This window comes from Gambusia affinis, linkage group LG08, assembly GCF_019740435.1.
Source record: "Gambusia affinis linkage group LG08, SWU_Gaff_1.0, whole genome shotgun sequence".
NCBI classification, from domain to species: domain Eukaryota; kingdom Metazoa; phylum Chordata; class Actinopteri; order Cyprinodontiformes; family Poeciliidae; genus Gambusia; species Gambusia affinis.
In genome coordinates, this window is record NC_057875.1 from 23320973 (window position 1) to 23342385 (window position 21413).

Genomic DNA, 21413 nt, shown 5'->3' on the forward strand with positions numbered 1-21413 from the left:
GCCACCAAAACGGTTCCCCACTGTAACACATGGTGTTAGTGTGGCCCTTTAAAACAAAGCTTACTGAAAATTTCAAAATAAAAGCTCCAATATTACTTCCAAGATAATGCACCGCCTTAGGGAGTGCACTAACATTAGCCTTTATGATCTTTTTCTCTCAGGTTAGTGCACTGAACTGCCATTGTGTAGAGGCAGTTCATCAGGTCGTGATCTACAGCTCTCATTCTAGAACAGCAAAGAAAATCAATGTCGCTGTTCATTATTCCTCCTTCTGTTTGATGATTTGTATAGTTGAAATTCTACTGGAGGAATCCACTTGAATGGGAGAAAGCCCAGGCAGAGCAATGAAGGAAAATGAGAATCGAAACTGCTGCAGATTTAATAGCAAAATTAAATCTGGAGATTTAATTTAGGAGAACTGCCATTCTGGCAGTTCTCCTAATTGGCATCTTTATAGCAGTTAGCCATCATGATGAAATGTTTACCTCTGGGTTGTATTCAACATTCGGTCAGGATTAGCAGTGCTCTCAGCTCACAGTATGAAGGTTTCAGAGTTTTGGTTTTCTCTGGGGTACTTGCAGCCTCCCCTCGGTCTCCTCCTAGCGACAAACACACATGCCACCCTTTTGTCATTCTGGCTCGTTTATTAGTTTATTTGCTCAAGTGTTAGGTATTAGCAATGCCATGCACTTGAGCATATATAGTCTGAGTTAATATACAATGCAGGTCAGCTTGGTGGGCTGTTGGCTGCTCAAGAACATGCAGGCTATGTAAGGAAATGTTTGGAAATAATAAAAAAAAGATCCAACAAAGTAAAAAGAAAGCAAATAATAAATCATTTTGAAGTAAGTGATTTCTTTCGGGTGGTGCTTCCTGCCTGGTGGATGATCTTTCTACAGCTGACAGATGATGTCAGCGTCCAGAGAACAGTCTGGTGTCACTCTCCAGGTGCCGTCCTCAGTTGCCATGCTGCAGCCGCTGTCCTGAATGCTTTGATCCGGCTGTCTTTTTCCCCATTTGGTAAAGGTCAGAGGTCGATTTTTCATGTCGGACTGGAAGTTTCCTTCTGCTTTTCTCATGTTGATGTTGATCCAGACTCTTTTCTCATCTTGACCCATCAGCTGAAGCAGCATGTGGTTCTCCTCCTCACTCTGGGGCAGAGCCAGCTCCAAGCCTCGTTGCTGGCAGAAATCTGCAGCCTTCTGGAAAGATCCTCTCTCCTTGTTGGACACAAAGTATTTCTGACCCACCTTCCTCACAAAGTCAAAGGTTAAAGCTGGAAAATCATGAAGAAAATTTAAGGTAAAAGATTAGAATGTTTTAAACACTTGAATTAATCGTGGTACTGTCCTCTGAGTCACTGCTTTTGATCTTCTATTAACTTTGCTGCATGTAGATTTTCAGATGTTTTTCATACTTGGATGGAAAATAAGCAAAACTCAAACTCAGACATGGAGGAAAACATTAGATCCTCAGTAACTCTAATAAATGTCTTTCTGGTCTAATTATTGGATGATCAGAATTGAATAGAAAACTCACCAAGGTCCAGCTTAGCGGTGATCTTCATCAGTCCTTCAACATCCCGTGTGAAAGATTTAAAGAGCTCTGGACAAAACAAAACAAATTCGGTTATCAAAGATCATTTGGCTGCAGTTCAGAAATATTTCCCACTGGTTGTCTTTCCTCTACAGTAATATGTCATTCACTATATAATTCCTCAAATAAATCACATGGCATAGCAGTGAAAAATGTCAGGGATTTGGATGTTTTAATGGGTGATTTGGTCTGTCAAAAACTGGGAAGCTTTATACTGTTCTACTACTGGAGAGTCTGTGAAAGTAACTTCATTTATTCAAATCAGGTTTCAGGAAACAGTCATCACCTCGTTCACACACAGAGGCGGGTCCAGGTGGTCCAGATCGTCCAATCACTCCACGTACTGCATGTACTCCAGGTTGTCCAGGTTGTCCAGGTGGACCAGGTTCACCAGGGGCCCCTCAGTACGAAATACATAAAGAAATGTTTATTATTTAGGTTGTTTAGGAGGAAGAATTTCGCTACCGTGTGTTTTTTTTTATCTTTTAGTTTTTCCTGTCTTCCAAATAGTTTTTGCTTTATCTTTTGGTTTTCAGAAAAACTTTCCGTTTTTGAGCTGCTACCTCGGATAGCATATCCAGGTGGTCTTTGTGTTCCTGGTGGTCCTGGTGGTCCTGGTGGTCCTGGTGGTCCTGGTGGTCCAGGTGGTCCTCTGTCACTTTTATCACCAGGGGGACCCCACTTCTCACTTTGGCTCATGGGAAACATCAGGCAGAAAATACAGAAGAGAAAACAAATCCTCATCTTCTCAACGTATTGTTGGATCCTGTGAATAAAAAAGCTTTTGTTCATTTTTCTTACTTTGTTTCTATGATATGTCTTTCTAAATCAAACATTATTGATCAATTCAGCCATCAATAATAATTCTTAAAAGTATAAATTTACAGTAAGTTACATTCTGTTACTTGTTCACAAGATAGAGGTCAGAGAGGCTGGAAAGTGTCATAGAACCACCAGCAAATGGGATTTCTTCTATTACATATAGCAAAAACTACAATTATTCCAGGCTTTAAACATGCATGAAAATGAGGTCAAACAAAAACTACACAATTGTTGAAGGACGAAGAAAGCCTGATAAAAAAGATCAAAAATAAACAACAACTCACTGTCAAAATGTGATCATCCAGAAGGTGTTGCTGCTTTGCCGATTAAAAATCTACTGATGTGGATGAAGATTTTGGAGTCAGAAATGTTAGCTCCAGCCCAGAGGAAATGATACTTAGTAAAGAATGATAAACAACTCACAGAAGACCAGCAGAGAGTTTCTGAGATCTGACAAATGTGATCCTACGGAGTGCTTTCACGCTCTACAAACAAGTTAATTGACTTCTCTACTAAGATATTTAATTTAGTTATTCATGTCACAAGATGGATGGCTTCATGTTCTTAACAAATTTAGCAAAACCATCAAACAAGATGGAATTTTGAAGCCTTGATCAGGAGAGGCTCACAGTTTTTACCTTGTAGGTTTGATCTCAGACTCAGGTTTTTAGATTTTATTGCATTATATAGAAAACAAAAATCACACCATACGCTTTTGAGAACTTAGTGAAGGAGACAGGAACATATGTTGACATTAGCAATGACATTCCTGATGATGTAAACATCCATACGTACCTCTGTGTGTTGCTTCCCTCCATACTGTGGTCGAGCATGCAGCTCTAAAGTTTGCTGGCAGCAGAATGTCAAAGTCTGTCTGAAAGACTTTCTCTCGTTGATGGAAACAATGTATTTCATACAAAATTAGAAGCTGACAATAAACTACACACAAAGACACGCTGACCTCATGTCATTTTAAATAGAAGTGTAAACAAAATGGACAGAAGATCTTTCAGTAACCAGTTTCCTTCAGGTCTCACTCCCAAAGTCGAAAGCAACTTTGGGAGTGATTCATAAAAGTCTTTCAAAGATAAATTCACCACTTTCACTTTCTACCCTTTCAGACTTTAGCTATTGGAGTAAAATTTGTAAACACACTTTGAAAGACCCCAAGTAAAAAAGTATGCAAAAAATGAGTGCTTGGTTTATTTACCCCAAAAATTTGGTTACAGTCTTTTACTGCGCATGAGCAGGTTCTGTCTCGGTGGTTGCCATGGAAATAGCACAACAATAAAGATATGCAGAAAATAGCCCGAGCCTCCTCTGTTAATTAAAACATTACAACTGGCGACGGGGATACTTTTAGGAGAAGAGATGACGTCAAGTATCAGCAAGAGTGAGTACAATGGCCCAGGTTGGCAAAATAGTTAATTTCAGACCAGAGGTTGAGCCGTGGTCAAGTCAGAGCCTGGAAGCGAACGACGTTGGTGTTGCTAAGTGTGATGGGTGCTAAAGCATACGGACTTTTTCGAAACTTAGTACAACCTGAAAAGCCGGGAGACAAGACATTTGATGAGACTGTGGCCATATTGAAAAAAAACACCATGAGCTCAAGCCCTTATTAGTTGCTGAACGTTTCTGTTTTATTAGATGCAACCAAAAAAAACAACAAGTAAGACTGTTGCCCAGTAAGTCACAGAGCTAAAACAACAGAAAGCTAACTGTGATTGTGGTGGGTATCTGGATTCTGCACTGAGGGATCGGTTGGTAAATGGAATTAAAAACGAAGCGTGCCGGAGGAGGTTACTTTAGGAGGAGGTTACTTTCGGAGGAGGTTACTTTCGGAGGACGGGCTGACCTCCGCCAAAGCTTTTGAGATTGCTCTCAATAAGGAGACTGCAGACAGAGACACTCGACAGCTGAGGGTGAATGGACTAGTGAGGAAAACATTCACAAGAAAAAAAAAATGGCCACAGATGCAAAGGAAAAAAGTCACAATGCAAATGAATGTCATTTCAAAGAGACTAAATGCCATAACTGTGGAAAAATTGGACACATTAGAAAAGCATGTCGGGCCAAAGTGCAAAGGAGTCATGAAGAGTGTGACAAACAGGAGCAGTAGAGAGACAAAGTTTGAGGAGACCCAGAAGAGGAGTTATCCATTTTGACTGTTAGTGCTGAGGATGATGAACGATATAAAGCAACATTTGCTATCAACAATGTTGATTGCTATTGATAATGTTGATTGCCAATAGCAATCAATATTGTCAATGGAAATTGACATGGGATCAGCAAAAAGTTTCACTGCACCTCCTACACAGTTGGAAAATGTTCTCACACCTGCCTTTGCAGCCGGCTGAAGTGAAGCTCCAAGCTTACAGTGGAGGACGTGTTTGTGTTTTGGGGACAGCTTGTAGAAAAGTGGCCTGTGAAGAACAAGCTGCCCCTGTTGGTTGGTGCACCAACATGGTGCATCACTGTGTGGCAAGAACTGGTTGACAAAACTCTGGCTTAACTGGCAGCAGATTAAGTATTGTATTAAACATTCAGCTAACTTTTGCGAATTTCTTAACTTATTCTGATTCCCTGCCTTATTTTCATTGTATTTTTATTATCAAAATCCTGTTTAACCTTTGTCAAAATCTTATTCTTAGACCAACAATAGTCAAAACATTAAGAAGGGCTACACAGAAAAAAGACTAACGTATATTGTATCTAGTGATCATATATTCAGTCAGGATTAGCAGTGCTCTCAGCTCACAGTATGAAGGTTTCAGAGTTTTGGTTTTCTCTGGGGTACTTGCAGCCTCCCCTCGGTCTCCTCCTAGCGACAAACACACATGCCACCCTTTTGTCAATCTGGCTCGTTTATTAGTTTATTTGCTCAAGTGTTAGGTATTAGCAATGCCATGCACTTGAGCATATATAGTCTGAGTTAATATACAATGCAGGTCAGCTTGGTGGACTGTTGGCTGCTCAAGAACATGCAGGCTATGTAAGGAAATGGTTGAAAATAATAAAAAAAGATCCAACAAAGTAAAAAGAAAGCAAACAATAAATCATTTTGAAGTAAGTGATTTCTTTCGGGTGGTGCTTCCTGCCTGGTGGATGATCTTTCTACAGCTGACAGATGATGTCAGCGTCCAGAGAACAGTCTGGTGTCACTCTCCAGGTGCCGTCCTCAGTTGCCATGCTGCAGCCGCTGTCCTTAATGCTTTGATCCGGCTGTCTTTTTCCCCATTTGGTAAAGGTCAGAGGTCGATTTTTCATGTCGGACTGGAAGTTTCCGTCTGCTTTTCTCATGTTGATGTTGATCCAGGCTCTTTTCTCATCTTGACCCATCAGCTGAAGCAGCATGTGGTTCTCCTCCTCACTCTGGGGCAGAGCCAGCTCCAAGCCTCGTTGCTGGCAGAAATCTGCAGCCTTCTGGAAAGATCCTCTCTCCTTGTTGGACACAAAGTATTTCTGACCCGCCTTCCTCACAAAGTCAAAGGTTAAAGCTGGAAGAACATGCAGAAAATTTGGAAGAGGTTATTTATTTATTTTTTGTTTGGATGACGTGAAATAATCGTGTTGCTGTCCTCTGACTCACTGCTTCTGATTCTCTATTAACTTTACTGCATGCAGATATTTAGATGTTTGTCATACATGATGGAAATGTGTAAAACTCTAATTCAGAAATAGAGGAAAACATTAGATCCTCAGTAACTCTAATAAATCTTTCGCTGATCTACGTTAATTATTGGCTGATCATAATTAAATAGAAAACCCACCAAGGTCCAGCTTAGCGGTGATCTTCATCAGTCTTTCAACATCCTGTCTGAAAGAATTAAAGAGCTCTGGATAAAAAAGAACAAATTTGGTTACCAAAGATCATTTGGCTGCAGTTCAGAAATATTTTTCCACTAGTTTTCTCTCCTCTACAGTAATATGTTATTCACTATATAATTCCTCCAATAATTCACATGGCATAGCAGTGAAAAATGACAGAGTTTTGCTGTAATAGGTGATTTAGTTCTGTTGTACTGCTGTGTTGATTTAGGGAATATAAATCAGGGGTGGGCACTCCTGGTCCTCGAGGGCCGGTCTCCTGCAACTTTTAGATGTATCTCTACTTCAACACACCTGAGTCAAATAATGAGGTCATTAACAGGACTCTGGAGAACCTGATTGCACTTGGGAGGTGATTAAGCTGTTGGATTCTAGTGTGTTGGACCAGGGAGATATCTAAGAGTTGCAGGACACCGGCCCTCCAGGACCAGGAGTGCCCAGCCTTGATCTAAAGTCACCAAAACTTCATTTATTCAAGTCAGTTTCAGGAAGCAGCCATCACCTCGTCCACACACGATGACAGGTCCAGGTGGTCCAGGGAATCCAGGTAGTCCTCTTGGTCCATTTATTCCAGGTCGTCCAGGTGGTCCAGGTGGTCCAGGTGGACCAAGTGGACCAGGGGCCCCTCAGTACGAAAAACATAAAGAAATATTTTTTGTTCAGGTTGTTTAGGAGGAAGAATTTGGCTACCATGTCTTTTTATACATACATATATATTTTTTCCCCCGTCCTCCAAACAGTTGTTTTATCTTATGTTTTATCTTTGGGTTTTTCAGAAAAACTTTCCGTTTTTGAGCTGCTACCTGGGATAGCATATCCAGGTGGTCTTTGTGCTCCTGGTGCTCCTGGTGGTCCTGGTGGTCCTGGTGCTCCTGGTGGTCCTGGTGGTCCAGGTGGTCCTCTGTCACTTTTATCACCAGGGGGACCCCACTCCTCACTTTGGCTCATGGGAAACATCAGGCAGAAAATACAGAAGAGAAAACAAATCCTCATCTTCTCAACGTATCGTTGGATCCTGTGAATAAAAAAGCTTTTGTTCATTTTTCTTACTTTGTTTCTATGATATGTCTTTCTAAATCAAACATTATTGATCAATTCAGCCATCAATAATAATTCTTAAAAGTAAAAATTTACAGTAAGTTACATTCTGTTACTTGTTCACAAGATAGAGGTCAGAGAGGCTGGAAAGTGTCATAGAACCACCAGCAAATGGGATTTCTTCTATTACATATAGCAAAAACTACAATTATTCCAGGCTTTAAACATGCATGAAAATGAGGTCAAACAAAAACTACACAATTGTTGAAGGACGAAGAAAGCCTGATAAAAAAGATCAAAAATAAACAACAACTCACTGTCAAAATGTGATCATCCAGAAGGTGTTGCTGCTTTGCCGATTAAAAATCTACTGATGTGGATGAAGATTTTGGAGTCAGAAATTTTAGCTCCAGCCCAGAGGAAATGATACTTAGTAAAGAATGATAAACAACTCACAGAAGACCAGCAGAGAGTTTCTGAGATCTGACAAATGTGATCCTACGGAGTGCTTTCACGCTCTAAACAAAACGGACAGAAGATCTTTCAGTAACCAGTTTCCTTCAGGCTCCCAAAGTTGCTCTCAAATATTCATAAAAGTCCTTACAGGTAGAATCACATTCTTCACTTTCTACCCATTCAGCTATTGTAGTAAAATTTGTAAAAAGACTTTGAGACACCTCAAGCACTTTTATCTTTAGCTCATATAATTGAAAAAAAAATCCTTCATAGTATTCACTTCAGAGGACAGAAGATTTTCCAAATGGGTTTTTCACAAACCAACATGTCCAAACTGCTTGGGAAGATTTACCTGATCACCAACAACATGAGTTGTGGTAATGTCCTGCCGGCCTTTTATTTACATGAATATTTGGATATGTGTTGATACTGTATCATATCAAGACGTCTTTACTGCACAGTCCCAGTCTGTTCGGTGAGATCTCATGAAAAGTGTCGTATTTCTGGCTTTATGCCGAAATATATGGAAGTGCATTTGATGAATATTTTTCCCCACTTCAGTTTACCTGGATACACACTAGATCTGACAAACATAGAGGTTGTGATTAGCTCTACTGTCACATCACTACAAAAAGCTTTCTTCATTGTGGCCTCGGCTCCCTCTGCATGTTTAACCCTGCGTGATTTTCCTCATGTAGCTTTCCTCTGTTTCCTCCTTGATGTAAACAAACAGGCTGGGTGAATTGGTACTTCTGACACATCAATATTTTATTTGTTAAGTTTTACCAGATGGTTTACGCTTGAGTATTCACAGTCTGAGCTGAGTTGCAATTGAGGCCCTTGGAAGGGGTTTTGGTTACATAAAAAAAAGATAGTTATTTTACTTAAGTACAAGTGAGATCAACAGAGTTATTGTAATCAATAAAAATCCTAATTTTGTTAAAAAAGAAAAAAAGAATTAAAACAAAACATCCTGTCACCTGGGTGTCAGTGAAGCCCCCTGGTGTTCCGGTATACTGAGATGTTTAAACATAGCACTGTCAGCTCAATCACTAATACTCAACAACATAAACATAAACAAAATATTACGCTATATTACAGTGTAAGAAAAGGTAAAGTAAGAAAATGTGGTGACCAATCTACATTTTCTGTTGTCTCCAAGTTGGTTTTCTGATGCAGTGGGAACCAGTCCAGGGTGGATAAACTCCATCGGGACAAACAGAGCAAGACTGAGAGATGACAGCAATCTGAATGCACTAATCTGGATTAAGTTGTAAAAATACTGAAGCACCGCTCTACAAAGGTTAGCTAAAGTCATATATGAGATTACTCAGGAAGCTGCCTGGTGGATGATCTTTCTACAGCTGACAGATGATGTCAGCGTCCAGAGAACAGTCTGGTGTCACTCTCCAGGTGCCGTCCTCAGTTGCCATGCTGCAGCCGCTGTCCTGAATGCTTTGATCCGGTTGTCTTTTTCCCCATTTGGTAAAGGTCAGAGGTCGATTTTTCATGTCGGACTGGAAGTTTCCGTCTGCTTTTCTCATGTTGATGTTGATCCAGGCTCTTTTCTCATCTTGACCCATCAGCTGAAGCAGCATGTGGTTCTCCTCCTCACTCTGGGGCAGAGCCAGCTCCAAGCCTCGTTGCTGGCAGAAATCTGCAGCCTTCTGGAAAGATCCTCTCTCCTTGTTGGACACAAAGTATTTCTGACCCACCTTCCTCACAAAGTCAAAGGTTATAGCTGGAAAATCATGAAGAAATTTTGGAAGAGGTTATTTATTTATTCATTTTTTGTTTGGATGACGTGAAATAATCGTGTTGCTGTCCTCTGACTTACTGCTTCTGATTATTAACTTTACTGCATAGATATTTAGATGTTCATCATACATGGACAGAAAATGTATAAAAATTTAACTCAAACATGAAGGAAAACATTAGATCCTCAGTAACTCTAATAAATATTTTGCTGATCTAATTATTGGCTGATCATAATTGAATAGAAAACCCACCAAGGTCCAGCTTAGCGGTGATCTTCATCAGTCCTTCAACATCCCGTGTGAAAGAATTAAAGAGCTCTGGATAAAAAAGAACAAATTTGGTTACCAAAGATCATTTGGCTGCAGTTCAGAAATATTTTCCTGTGGTTGTCTCTCCTGTATAGTAATATGTTTTTTCTCTAATTACTTGCATTGCATAATAATGAAAATTGATAGTCTTTGATTTTAAATTGGTGAATTGTTCTGTTAAAACATGAAAAAGATTTATATGTTCTACTGCTTTGTTGCAGTGAATGTAAAGTTGCCATAACTTTGTTTATTCAAGTCAGTTTTAGGAAACAGTCATCACCTCGTCCACACATGGTGACTGGTCCAGGTTTTCCAGATGGTCCAGGTGGTCCAGATGGTCCAACCATTCCAGGTGGCCCTGAATAAAGAAAGAAGATGAAGAAGACTACACAGGGGAACAGGAGATAAATCTAACACTATAGAGTAGCTGGAGTAAGGAAATGTAATAAAACTTGAGCAACAAAAAATAACTGTAAGAAATAAACATAAGTAAAAACAATAAGAAGAACTGAACTAAAGGAAAACAAGGACAAGGCAGATCTAAACTAAATAAGAACGTGACACAAAATAATAATTAAACAGGAATGAAATGAAACTACAAAACAACCTCACAACCCAGGATCCTGACAGTGATAAGACTTACTCTAAACCCTTTCTTCTAATTCTGACCTCTCAAAGTACATTTATTATGGATCCACGGACTGCTTTTTACAGATTAACATTAATAACCTCATTCACAAATTGGTAAATTATTTTGATGAGCCACAGCTAACCTCGCTGAATAGACAATGGCACCTTAAAAGTGTTCACTTTGAAGGCTTCGTTACTGTTTTGTCTTTGGACAAATGGTTGCTCTGTCTCATGACCTATTTTGTCATGCAGACAAAATAGAGTCTGCATGACCAAACTCTGGAATCAAGAGTTTCTTAATTCCATTATGCTAGAAGCTATCTAATTTGGGTATTCTGAATTATGTTTCAAAAAATAAGGACAACAAATGTTTCTTGATTATTGATTTGTCAGATGAAATCAGGACATGACACCAAACACCACATCAACATGACTCTGTCGACCATGACTTATTATTCAAGTGACTGGAGATCTGTGTAAAACTCTCTACCACAGAGCTTGACTGGTTTAAGTCTTACCTAAGGAACTGGGATGCTTCTTGCCAATAGGTAACAGAAGACAGAAGTCATACAAGGTTTCATCTTTGGGTCTTACTAATTTAATATCTACATGCGGGTGACAGGCCACTCCTCTTTACAAGGTCACCAGGTGTCTATGAACCCAAATCAGACTCTAAGCAGATTCACAGAACAAATCGACGCAGGTGCCATAGTTTTTCCCTCATCTCAATAGAAACAAAACTGAAGTAATTAGAGTGTTTTGGACCAAACGATTACCTACTTCTTCTGATCTCTAAGACCTTGAGTATTTTCAAGCTTCCTGTCAGGATTTGAGTTTTCTGTGTGTTTACTTTAGCTTCTGTGTCAATTGAGTCTCCATGTTGTCCCGTCAACCCCTTGGTTGATCCCAGCTGTGCCTCTTTCCCCTGATTGCCCTCTGTGTATTAAATCCCACCTGTGTCTCTTGCTCCTTGTCGGGTCCTTGTTTATCCAGTCATCAAGTGTCCTTGTCTCTAGCAGTATTTTTCCACTTGCTACCAGTTCTGAGCTCCTTGCCTTCTGGTCACCTGCGCTGCCTGGATTTTGTGCATGAAAAAAGATGGCTTTGTGATTAAACCATCATTTTCTCTACTACCTGGGTCCACTGCGTGTACCTCACCATCTACAACAGCACTTCAAGACACTTCCAGCTTGAAAATGGCAACCAGGCCTGACATCTGGTGTGTAATGATGGACTCAGACCTGAACCTTCAGAGACACATAAAGACAATTACAAAGTCGACTTTCTATAACCTGAAGAGCATTTTCAGGATAAAAAGACTAAAGCCCCAGCCACATCTAGAGCAACTCATCCATGTATTTACCTTTAGTCGATTACTGCAACTGTATCTTCAGTGGTCTTCCAGCTGATCCAGAACACTGCTGTTTGTGTCTTCACTGAAACTAGGAAGACAGAGCACATCCCTCCAGTCCTAAAGTCCTTACACTGGCTTCCTGTAGCTCAGCTGTACAAGTAAACTTCCCTTTCTTTTCTAGATATCATCACATATGCTGATGACCTCAATCAATGCATTTACATTGTGTATTTCTGGCTTTCTGGTGAAATGTATGGAGGTTAAGTGGATATTTTACCCGCATTTTCACTTTGCTTTTCCTTCAATTTACCTGGATATACTTTAGATCTGACAATCATAGAGGTTGTGATTAGAACTACTGTCAGCTAACAGCAAAAAACTTTCTTCATTGTGGCTTCGGCTCTCTGCATATTCACCCTGCATGATTTTCCTCATGTAGCTTTGCTCTGTTTCCTCCTTGAATAAACAAACAGGTTGGGCGAATTAGTGGCATTGACTGATCAGTATTTTATTAGTTTCAGGAAATATCCACCACCTTGACCACACATGATGACGGGTCCAGGTGGTCCAGGGAACTCGGAACAAAAAACATGAAGAAATCTTTATTGGGCAGGTTGATTTAAGGCAGTGTTTCTCAAATAGTGGGGCGCGAGGCTCCATCAAGGGGGGCGCGTTTGACCTCGGGGAACATGCTTTTTTATTTTTTTATTTAGATTTTTTTGACTGTCCTAGAATAAAGTGCAATTGCACCTCCACTACATTAGGGGGCAGTGGCGCTCTCATTAGCCGAGTGTGCACAGGGAGCATTCGCTCGGTAGTGTAGGGGTTTGCGCGCTTTGCACACAGCACATAGTAGGAGTATGAAGTGTAGAAGACCCTCAAGTGCAGGGGTCTCTAACTCCAGTCCTCGAGGGCCGCAGTCCTGCAGTTTTTAGATGTGCCACAGGTACAAAACACTGGAATGAAATGGCTTAATTACCTCCACCTTGTGTAGATCAGTTCTCCAGAGCCTTAATTATTCTATTCAGGTGTGGTGCAGCAGAGGCACATCTAAAAGTTGCAGGACTGCGGCCCTCGAGGCCTGGAGTTTGAGACCCCTGCTCAAGTGAAACCATGGAAAAATATTTAACAGGAATGAGAAGACAGGCGAAGAGAGACAGAGATAAAGAGACAAACGAAAGTCTCCCAAAAGCTAAGACGAGGAAATATGACGAAGCGTATGTAGCGCTTGGCTTCACTGTGACTACAGTGGGAGACGAAGAATTGACTGCACTGTGTCTCAAAATGTTGGCAGCGGACAGCATGAAGCCAAATAAATTAAGGCGTCACTTAAAGACGTTACACCCCAATCACGCTGATAAGCCGCTTGAGTCTTTTCAGCGAAAACGTGCCGAATATTGCCAACAGTCATCCCGCTTTGTGACTGCTACTTCAGTAAACCAGCGAGCGTTGTTGGCATCATATAAGGTAGCGTACCAAATTGCTCAGTGCAAAAAACCAAACACCATAGCAGAGGAGCTCATACTGCCTGCAGCATTAGACATGGTCTGTGTCATGCTGGATGACGCAAGTGCTGCAAAAATAAAAACTATCCCTCTGTCCAGTGACACTGTTGCTAGACGTATAAATTACATTGCTGATGATCTTAAAGAACAGCTGGTAGATAAACTCAAAGACAAACGTTTTGCCTTACAATTTGATGAAGCAACTGACAGCAACAAAGACTGTTTGTTTATTGCTTACATACGTTTTGACATGACAAATTCCCTGTGTGAGGATCTACTTTTTTGTAAATATGTCAGAGACAGAGCCACAGCTGAAGAGCTCTTCAAAATGCAAGACTGCTTCCTGACTGAGAATGGGCTAAAGTGGGAGAACTGCATTGGTGTTTGCAGTGATGGAGCACAGATCATGGCAGGGATGAAAAAAGGACTTCGGACTCTCATCAAGAAGGCCTCACCTCATGCTGAGTGGACACACTGTGTTATACACAGAGAAGCACTGGCATCAAGGCACCTTTCCTCCGAATTAAGTGAGGTTATGACAGACATTGTAAGTGCAGTCAATTTAATAAAGACCAGACCACTAAAAACAAGAGTCTTCTCTGCTATCTGTGAGGAGATGGGAGCTGAACATCAAGCTGTTCTGTTTCACAGTGAGGCAAGGTGGCTGTCACGAGGAAAAGTGTTGTCCCGGGATTTGAGCTCAGAGAGGAGATAAGAGTGTTTATGGAGCAGGAGCACAAGTATGAAGTTGCAAGAAAGTTTAGTGATGAGAACTTTCTGATGAAACTGGCCTACCTGAGTGACATATTTGGAAAACTCAATGAACTAAATCTACAGCTTCAAGGGAAAGATCAACACTTCCTTCAGGTCACAGACAAGATCAGCTCTTTCACTCGAAAGCTTGGAATGTGGGGCAGCAGGCGACTTGATGAAGGAAATTCTGATTCATTTGAGATCCTGCAGGGATTTGTTGACACTACTGACTATGATGCCACCTCAGTGATTCCATATTTTAAGCAACATATTTCATCACTGATGGGATTCTTTATAAAGTACTTCCCTGAAAACAGTTCCCAGTATGACTGGGTGAGAGATCCTTTAATGCACCAGCTCCAACTGGTTTTAGCTCTGCAGAGGAGGAGCAGTTCATAGACATCACATCTGACTCCATATTGAGACTAAGTTTCACATCCCAGACACTGAGTGAATTCTGGCTGAATGTGGAGAAGCAATATCCACTCTTAGGACAAAGAGCTGTGCACATTCTTCTTCCATTTGCAACTTCTTACTTGTGTGAGACTGGCTTCTCTGCTGTTGCTGCTCTGAAAGCAAATACAGGTCCCAGCTACACATTGAGCAGGAGCTGAGAGTTGCTGTGTCCTGCTTCAAACCCCGCTTCGAAAAGCTGTGCATTGCAAAACGTGCTCATTGTAGCCATTAATCCAGACATCATCTTTGATTAAAAAAATCAGCACAGATTATTTTGTATATTTTTCTTTTGCAGGTTAAAGTTTATTTTAATATTGTGCTCCTGAGTTAATGTTGATGATCAGTTTGAATGCATTGTTATTTATTGATTTTATGTTATTTTATTTTTCAGTATCATATGGTTTGAGTCAAAAAATGTCAAAAAATGTTAATAGTTTAATTAAGGATTTCATTTTATTTTTGAATTTCAGATGCACTTTAAATCTTTTCTGTTACAGTTAATAAAACTATTATTTGTGGTAAGTTGATCCATATTTCTTTCTTTTTATAGTCTCTTATACGTTAATAAGAATACAGTATGCAGAGGTGTACTTATAACAATTTTATTGACAATGATACTATTAATAGTCATGCGGGGGGGAGGAGAGATGTTTTCTTCTTCCTAGGGGGGGCATGACAGAAAATAACTGAGAAGCACTGATATAAGGGAAGGGTCTGGCTACAGGTTTTTTTTTTTATTTCTCTCATCCTCCTCCATATTATTGTTTTTCTTCTCTGACTAAAATGTGTCTTCTTGATGAGCTGTGGCCTGGGATTCCAGGTGGTCCAGAAAGTCCTGCATGAATGATGTCAACCAAAAACTGTACAATGATAGAAAACTAACAAGAACTCACTGTGAAACTGTGATCATCCAGAATGTGCTGCGGCTTTGCAGTAGAATGACATTTTGTCAGACCACAGGAACTCTCTGCTTGTCTTGTATGCTGTTTATCATTCTGGGCTGGGTCTCATGTTTCTCAATCTTCTTTCACACCAGAAGGTTTTTGAACGGCAAAGCAGCAGCACGTTCTGGACGATCACATTCTGACGGTGAGTTTTTTGATTCCTTTTTTATCATCGATCAGTTTCCTTTTTAAATTAGCTTTGCAAACTAGAACACTTGATCTTTGTTAATTTTCTTAAAAGAAATAAGGGAGATTCAAAATCTCCTTTACTGGAGACTTCAACAGTACTTTTCAACATTTCTGATGTTCATCTTGGAAAGACGTGACACAATGTAACTGACTGGAAAGTTCAGTTTTAACAGGATTACATGTGTAAATGTGTGTTTGAACTGATGAAAGACAGCATCTTTTCTGCTGAGAAAATTATCTAGCAAACTAAGTATCAAATTAAACTCCTTTTTTACAGTATCCAACACTTCACTGAGAAGATGAGGTTTTGTTTTCTCTTCTGTGTTTTCTGTCTAATTGTCCCCATGAGCCTCAGTCAGCAGCCGGGTCCCCCTGGTGAGAAAGGTGACAGAGGATTTCCTGGACCACCTGGAGCACCTGGAGCACCGGGTAAAAGCTCACAAAGAAAAAAAAAGGTTTTTCTCAAGAGCTAAAAATAGAACAAAAAAATCAGTAGAAAGAAAAGAGCCATGAAAAATATTGTTGTCAAATTCTTCACTTTTATCATGACCAGTGAAGATTGATTCATCTCTTTTTGGATTCAGGATTTCAGGGAGAAAATGGACTTCCTGGATTTCCTGGACCACCAGGAGTAGAAGGACGTGATGGAGCAACGGGTATCAGCTCACAAAGCAAAGAGAGTTTTTCTAAAGAGCTAAAGAATAGAGCAAAAAAAATCTGGAGAAAGAGAAGAGCAATAAAAAATACTCTAGCCATATTCTATAATTTTTTATTGCCAATGAAGATTTCCTTATCTCTTTTTGGATTCAGGGAGTCCTGGATTTACGGGACCGAAAGGAGATCCTGGATTTCCTGGACCAATGGGTATCAGCTCACAAAGCAAAGACAAAAAAAATTCTGAAGAGCTAAAAATAGAACAAAATATCTATAGAATGAGAAAAGTAATGAAAAATATTGTAGCCATTTTTTATGACTAATGAAGATTTCTTCATTTCTATCGTTATTCAGGGCCACCTGGAATTGTTGGACCATCTGGAAAACCTGGAAAACCTGGAAAACCTGGACCCGTCGCCATGTGTGGACGAGGTGATGACTGTTTCCTAAAACTGACTTGAATAAACAAAGTTATGGCAACTTTACATTGACTGCAACAAAGCAGTAGAACATTTAAATGTTTCTCATGTTTTAACAGAACAATTCACCAATTTAAAATCAAAGACTATCAATTTTCATTATTATGCAATGCAAGTTATTAGAGAAAAAACATATTACTATACAGGAGAGACAACCACAGGAAAATATTTCTGAACTACAGCCAAATGATCTTTGGTAACCAAATTTGTTCTTTTTTATCCAGAGCTCTTTAATTCTTTCACACGGGATGTTGAAGGACTGATGAAGATCGCCGCTAAGCTGGACCTTGGTGGGTTTTCTATTCAATTATGATCAGCCAATAACTAGACCAGCAAAATATTTATTAGAGTTACTGAGGATCTAATGTTTTCCTTCATGTCTCAGTTAAATTTTTATACATTTTCTGTCCATGTATGATGAACATCTAAATATCTATGCAGTAAAGTTAATAGAAGATCAGAAGCAGTGAGTCAGAGGACAGCAACATGATTATTTCACATCATCCAAACAAAAAATAAATAAATAAATAACCTCTTCCAAAATTTCTTCATGATTTTCCAGCTTTAACCTTTGACTTTGTGAGGAAGGCGGGTCAGAAATACTTTGTGTCCAACAAGGAGAGAGGATCTTTCCAGAAGGCTGCAGATTTCTGCCAGCAACGAGACTTGGAGCTGGCTCTGCCCCAGAGTGAGGAGGAGAACCACATGCTGCTTCAGCTGATGGGTCAAGATGAGAAAAGAGTCTGGATCAACATCAACATGAGAAAAGCAGAAGGGAACTTCCAGTCCGACATGAAAAATCGACCTCTGACCTTTACCAAATGGGGAGAAAGACAGCCGGATCAAAGTATTCAGGACATCGGCTGCAGCATGGCGGCTGAGGACGGCACCTGGAGAGTGACACCAGACTGTTCTCTGGACGCTGACATCATCTGTCAGCTGTAGAAAGATCATCCACCAGGCAGCTTCCTGAGTAATCTCATATATGACTTTTGCTAACCTTTGTAGAGCGGTGCTTCAGTGTTTTTACAACTTAATCCAGATTAGTGCATTCAGATTGCTGTCATCTCTCAGTCTTGCTCTGTTAGTCCGTATGGAGTTTATTCACACTCAGTCTAATAAGCATTTCACAGATCCTTTATATATGACTGACATATTTAGGTGTTCATACTTCATGAAATTGTTGAATGTGTTGTGATTTAAAATCCCCGGAACGGGTCAAAAGCATGTGAGCACACGAACAAGAAGTCAGCCAAACACAAAGCAATTAGACTTTCCGTTGTTTTATTCCTTTAGCGCTAAAAAGAGAGACGCTTACCCTTACAAGCTAATTATTTTTTTCCCCACCAGGGGGTCCTTCTTGTGGGCTCTAGTGTCCCTTTTACCACAGTAGGCTGACAGGAAAGGGGGAAGTAGAGTGGGGAGGACATGCGGCAAATATCGTCGGGTCCGGGAATCGAACCTGCGACGGCCGCGTCAAGGACTGAGGGCCTCCAGGCGTGCGGCACGCTGCCCTCTATGCCACCGGAGCACGCCCCCTTACAAGATAATTTACTGTGACATGAATACACCGGGATTAAACAGCATCTGATCAAAAACGGACGATCCATTCCTTATATCTAAGACATGCCTACTGGTCGTCTGATAAACTACGTCAGCTAAGGAATGCTTGCTCAAAAGTCACTTGATATCATGGCTTCAGCTTAAGTTTCGATTTATACAAAGGCCTTTGTGTAAAAATGAAGCATGCAAGCTCAATTTTCATTCTTCACAAAGCTCCTTGTCTAGAAATGAAACATGCTATTTGTGTCAAAAATGCTTATGAGTATGTGTGAGTGCAAACCTGGATAAGCATCCCAACAAATGCCGTAATGGTTTTTTTAATAGTATATTAATAGTCATTAGTGGAACTCAATGGGAAATATTTGTGTGAAACATACAGTGTACAATGTTAAGTTTAATTCTTTATCATAAATAAAGATTTGACTGACAGATAAAATGGTCTAATTTCTGTCCTTTCAAACAATTTTATTTTAGAATAGATTACCCAAGCACAAGTAATTTGAAGAAGTCATACTGTCACAGAGTCCAATTATGTTTGAGATGTAACCTTAAACTTAGAAAAAACAAACCTGAGTAAATGACAAATGATATAGTCAAATTCCTCATTTTTTTCCTCTGGGAGGAAGAGAGGAAGATGAGAGGCTTAAGTACTGGGGAGGTTACTTGCTGAACAAATGACCTGGTTTGATGAGCTACCTGACTGCAGGTGTGAGTGAATGGAGCAGGATGCAGGCTGAGGAGAGGAGAGGAAGTGGCACAGGGGGCAAGGGAAACTACACAGGGGAACAGGAGATAAATTTAATACTATAGAGTAGCTGGAGTAAGGAAATTTAATAAAACTTGAGCAACAAAAAATAACTGTAAGAAATAAACATAAGTAAAAACAATAAGAAGAACTGAACTAAAGGAAAACAAGGACAAGGCAGATCTAAACTAAATAAGAACGTGACACAAAATAATAATTAAACAGGAATGAAATGAAACTACAAAACAACCTCACAACCCAGGATCCTGACAGTGATAAGACTTACTCTAAACCCTTTCTTCTAATTCTGACCTCTCAAAGTACATTTACTATGGATCCACGGACTGCTTTTTACAGACTAACATTAATAACCTCACTCACAAATTGGTAAATTATTTTGTTGAGCCACAGCTAACCTCGCTGAATAGACAATGGCACCTTAAAAGTGTTCACTTTGAAGGCTTCATTACTCTTTTGTCTTCGGACAAATGGTTGCTCTGTCTCATGACCTATTTTGTCATGCAGACAAAATGAAGCCTAGGCGCAAATTCAATCTGGAAGACTCTTTTAGCCCCACCTGCATCATCCAGCCGGAACTTCCAGCTCATCACCGTTGTTTGATCAACGCCGGTCCAAGACTCGTCACGTCCAATCACCGTCCAAGCCCCAGCTGATAAGGACCGACATCCATGGCGTCGTGCGCTTTCCAGCAGAGCTCAATCCGTTCAGCCGCACGCCTCAGATCTCAGTCACCTATCTCACCAGATCCTATCTTTGCGATCGCTCGCCCTTCCACCATTCAGCTTCATAGATTCATTTTTCCCCCTGAGCAAGTCTATGACCCCTGGTAACTTGCTGTATCCGGGGCTGTTCGTCGCCAACAGTGAACTGTCCCATATTCTGATATTTCAAGCTCATGTCCCATCTGGCACTTCTAGGCTTAATCTCTCATCCAAGTTTGTCCAAATTCGCACGCCATTATTTCCCAGGCCATCCTGTCACTTCTAGATTTATGCTGCCTATCCGTTAACTTCCCAGGTTTCATGCTCAAGCGCATTTGTTCCAATCCCACTTCTGAGCCAATTGCTATAAAGCACCTACAAGCCATCCTTACAGGTCGTCAGCCAAACTACCAGTACTCCCAAGCTGTACTGAAGCCACGGCCCTGTCTGGAGGAACTGAACCTCCAACATCATCGCCAGATTCAAGCCAAGTTAGTTTGCATGGCACGTTTCAACAAGTGCCAGATTGCCATTAATCAATTTTATCACCTCTGCTTAATAAAGATCTGGTCATTCTAACAACCAAGCTGGTAAGCTGTCTCTCCCAGCCTTTGTTCAGTCCATTCCAGCTTCTAGACAAATCATCCATTTCTCCACATCTTGCACCGTAATTTTATTCCCTATAGTTCCTTAGTTTCTCATCCTCATTTCCAGTCTTAGTTTTCTCTTTACGCTCATCCATTTCTCCAAGGCCCTGCATTCTCAACCGATACTATAATCTATATGACATCATTTAACTTTTTAGATCACGTTTAGCCTGTGTTCAAGCTCCTTCAGTGCCTCATGAGCACTGCTCAATTCACTGGTTGTGGTTGGTCTACTTTATAGAAGCTGGTGCTCCTGCCCTACGCCATGTCCTCACTTTTCACCCACTCCACGTCCTTATTTTCACAGGAGTATTTAATTTGACACCCGCATTTCAAACCAATCATCGTAAGTCTAATCCCTACGCCAGCATCTTGTTTCAGAAGAAGTAGCCTGTACCTCTCCTCTCTAATTTCCTTTCTCCATCTTATTTAACCTAATAATGCTTAACTCTTCTCTCCCTTTCACTGCTTTACTACTTTTCGGCTCCCGCTAGCCCTTCTTTGGCAGCTCACCACCTCATGCCCAGATAATCCAGAGCTCTTAGCTGGCCTTTAAACCAGTTGTACTTTAATCCCGATCCCACAGCATCTCCTGCTCGTAATTATTAGCCTGAATCCTGTAACCCTTGCCACGTTTATCCCTTCTGATCACGCCCTGCCCTGTCTCCAGCTGGCCTTTTAACCAGCTGCCTTGTCCTCCTCTTCCCTCCACATCCCTTGCCAGCCCTTATTTTGGCCGCCATATACCCTGTATCAGAGCATTTCACCACCTCGCCCCTCTCCGCTGGTTTTTATCTAGTTGTTCCTCATCCCTGCTTCGCAGCATACTATGTTGGTCCCATTTTTGGCATCCTATCTTCCTATTTGATTAGAGGGGCTACTCTAATCAGTAGCCCCTTATTTTCTCATCCCACAGCATCCCTCGCCGATCTAATACTTCAGCATCCCTATCCTACGCCCTGCGTT

General features: G+C 40.7%; 4 protein-coding genes and 2 long non-coding RNA genes across 7 annotated transcripts; 3 read left to right on the forward strand and 3 right to left on the reverse strand.

Moving 5' to 3' along the window:
* Positions 1 to 617: 617 nt before the first annotated feature.
* On the reverse strand, positions 618 to 3323 carry LOC122835935 (pulmonary surfactant-associated protein D-like). Of its 2 annotated transcripts, none has more exons than XM_044125436.1 (5): positions 3214 to 3323; positions 2160 to 2362; positions 1883 to 1996; positions 1540 to 1605; positions 618 to 1276 (listed from the first exon to the last, which is right to left on the reverse strand). In XM_044125436.1, the coding sequence occupies exons 1-5, from the start codon at positions 3249 to 3251 to the stop codon at positions 894 to 896; spliced, it is 804 nt and encodes a 267-aa protein (XP_043981371.1). In that variant the 5' UTR covers positions 3252 to 3323; the 3' UTR covers positions 618 to 893. The 2 variants fall into 2 exon arrangements, with proteins under 2 accessions (XP_043981371.1, XP_043981372.1); XM_044125437.1 differs by lacking the exon at positions 3214 to 3323 and adding an exon at positions 2703 to 2784 and having other exon boundaries at positions 621 to 1276.
* Positions 1221 to 2216, forward strand: LOC122835952. The gene is made up of 3 exons (XR_006371376.1): positions 1221 to 1302; positions 1862 to 2000; positions 2133 to 2216. It is a non-coding gene; the product is annotated as an uncharacterized LOC122835952 (long non-coding RNA).
* A 362-nt stretch (positions 3324 to 3685) lies between the features above and the next one.
* On the forward strand, positions 3686 to 7108 carry LOC122835948. Its single transcript, XR_006371370.1, has 3 exons — positions 3686 to 3811; positions 5761 to 5945; positions 7023 to 7108. It is a non-coding gene; the product is annotated as an uncharacterized LOC122835948 (long non-coding RNA).
* On the reverse strand, positions 3820 to 7798 carry LOC122835937 (collectin-43-like). Its single transcript, XM_044125439.1, has 6 exons — positions 7741 to 7798; positions 7602 to 7654; positions 7050 to 7261; positions 6749 to 6871; positions 6189 to 6254; positions 3820 to 5915 (listed from the first exon to the last, which is right to left on the reverse strand). Exons 3-6 carry the CDS (start codon positions 7237 to 7239, stop codon positions 5533 to 5535), a joined length of 762 nt encoding a protein of 253 aa, XP_043981374.1. The 5' UTR covers positions 7240 to 7261; positions 7602 to 7654; positions 7741 to 7798; the 3' UTR covers positions 3820 to 5532.
* A 689-nt stretch (positions 7799 to 8487) lies between these two features.
* Positions 8488 to 11409, reverse strand: LOC122835940 (mannose-binding protein C-like). The gene is made up of 4 exons (XM_044125443.1): positions 11391 to 11409; positions 10087 to 10164; positions 9750 to 9815; positions 8488 to 9481 (listed from the first exon to the last, which is right to left on the reverse strand). Exons 2-4 carry the CDS (start codon positions 10151 to 10153, stop codon positions 9099 to 9101), a joined length of 516 nt encoding a protein of 171 aa, XP_043981378.1. The 5' UTR covers positions 10154 to 10164; positions 11391 to 11409; the 3' UTR covers positions 8488 to 9098.
* A 4527-nt stretch (positions 11410 to 15936) lies between these two features.
* Positions 15937 to 17777, forward strand: LOC122835936 (collectin-43-like). Its single transcript, XM_044125438.1, has 6 exons — positions 15937 to 16066; positions 16222 to 16293; positions 16448 to 16501; positions 16646 to 16723; positions 16995 to 17060; positions 17333 to 17777. Exons 1-6 carry the CDS (start codon positions 15937 to 15939, stop codon positions 17713 to 17715), a joined length of 783 nt encoding a protein of 260 aa, XP_043981373.1. The 3' UTR covers positions 17716 to 17777.
* Positions 17778 to 21413: the final 3636 nt, after the last annotated feature.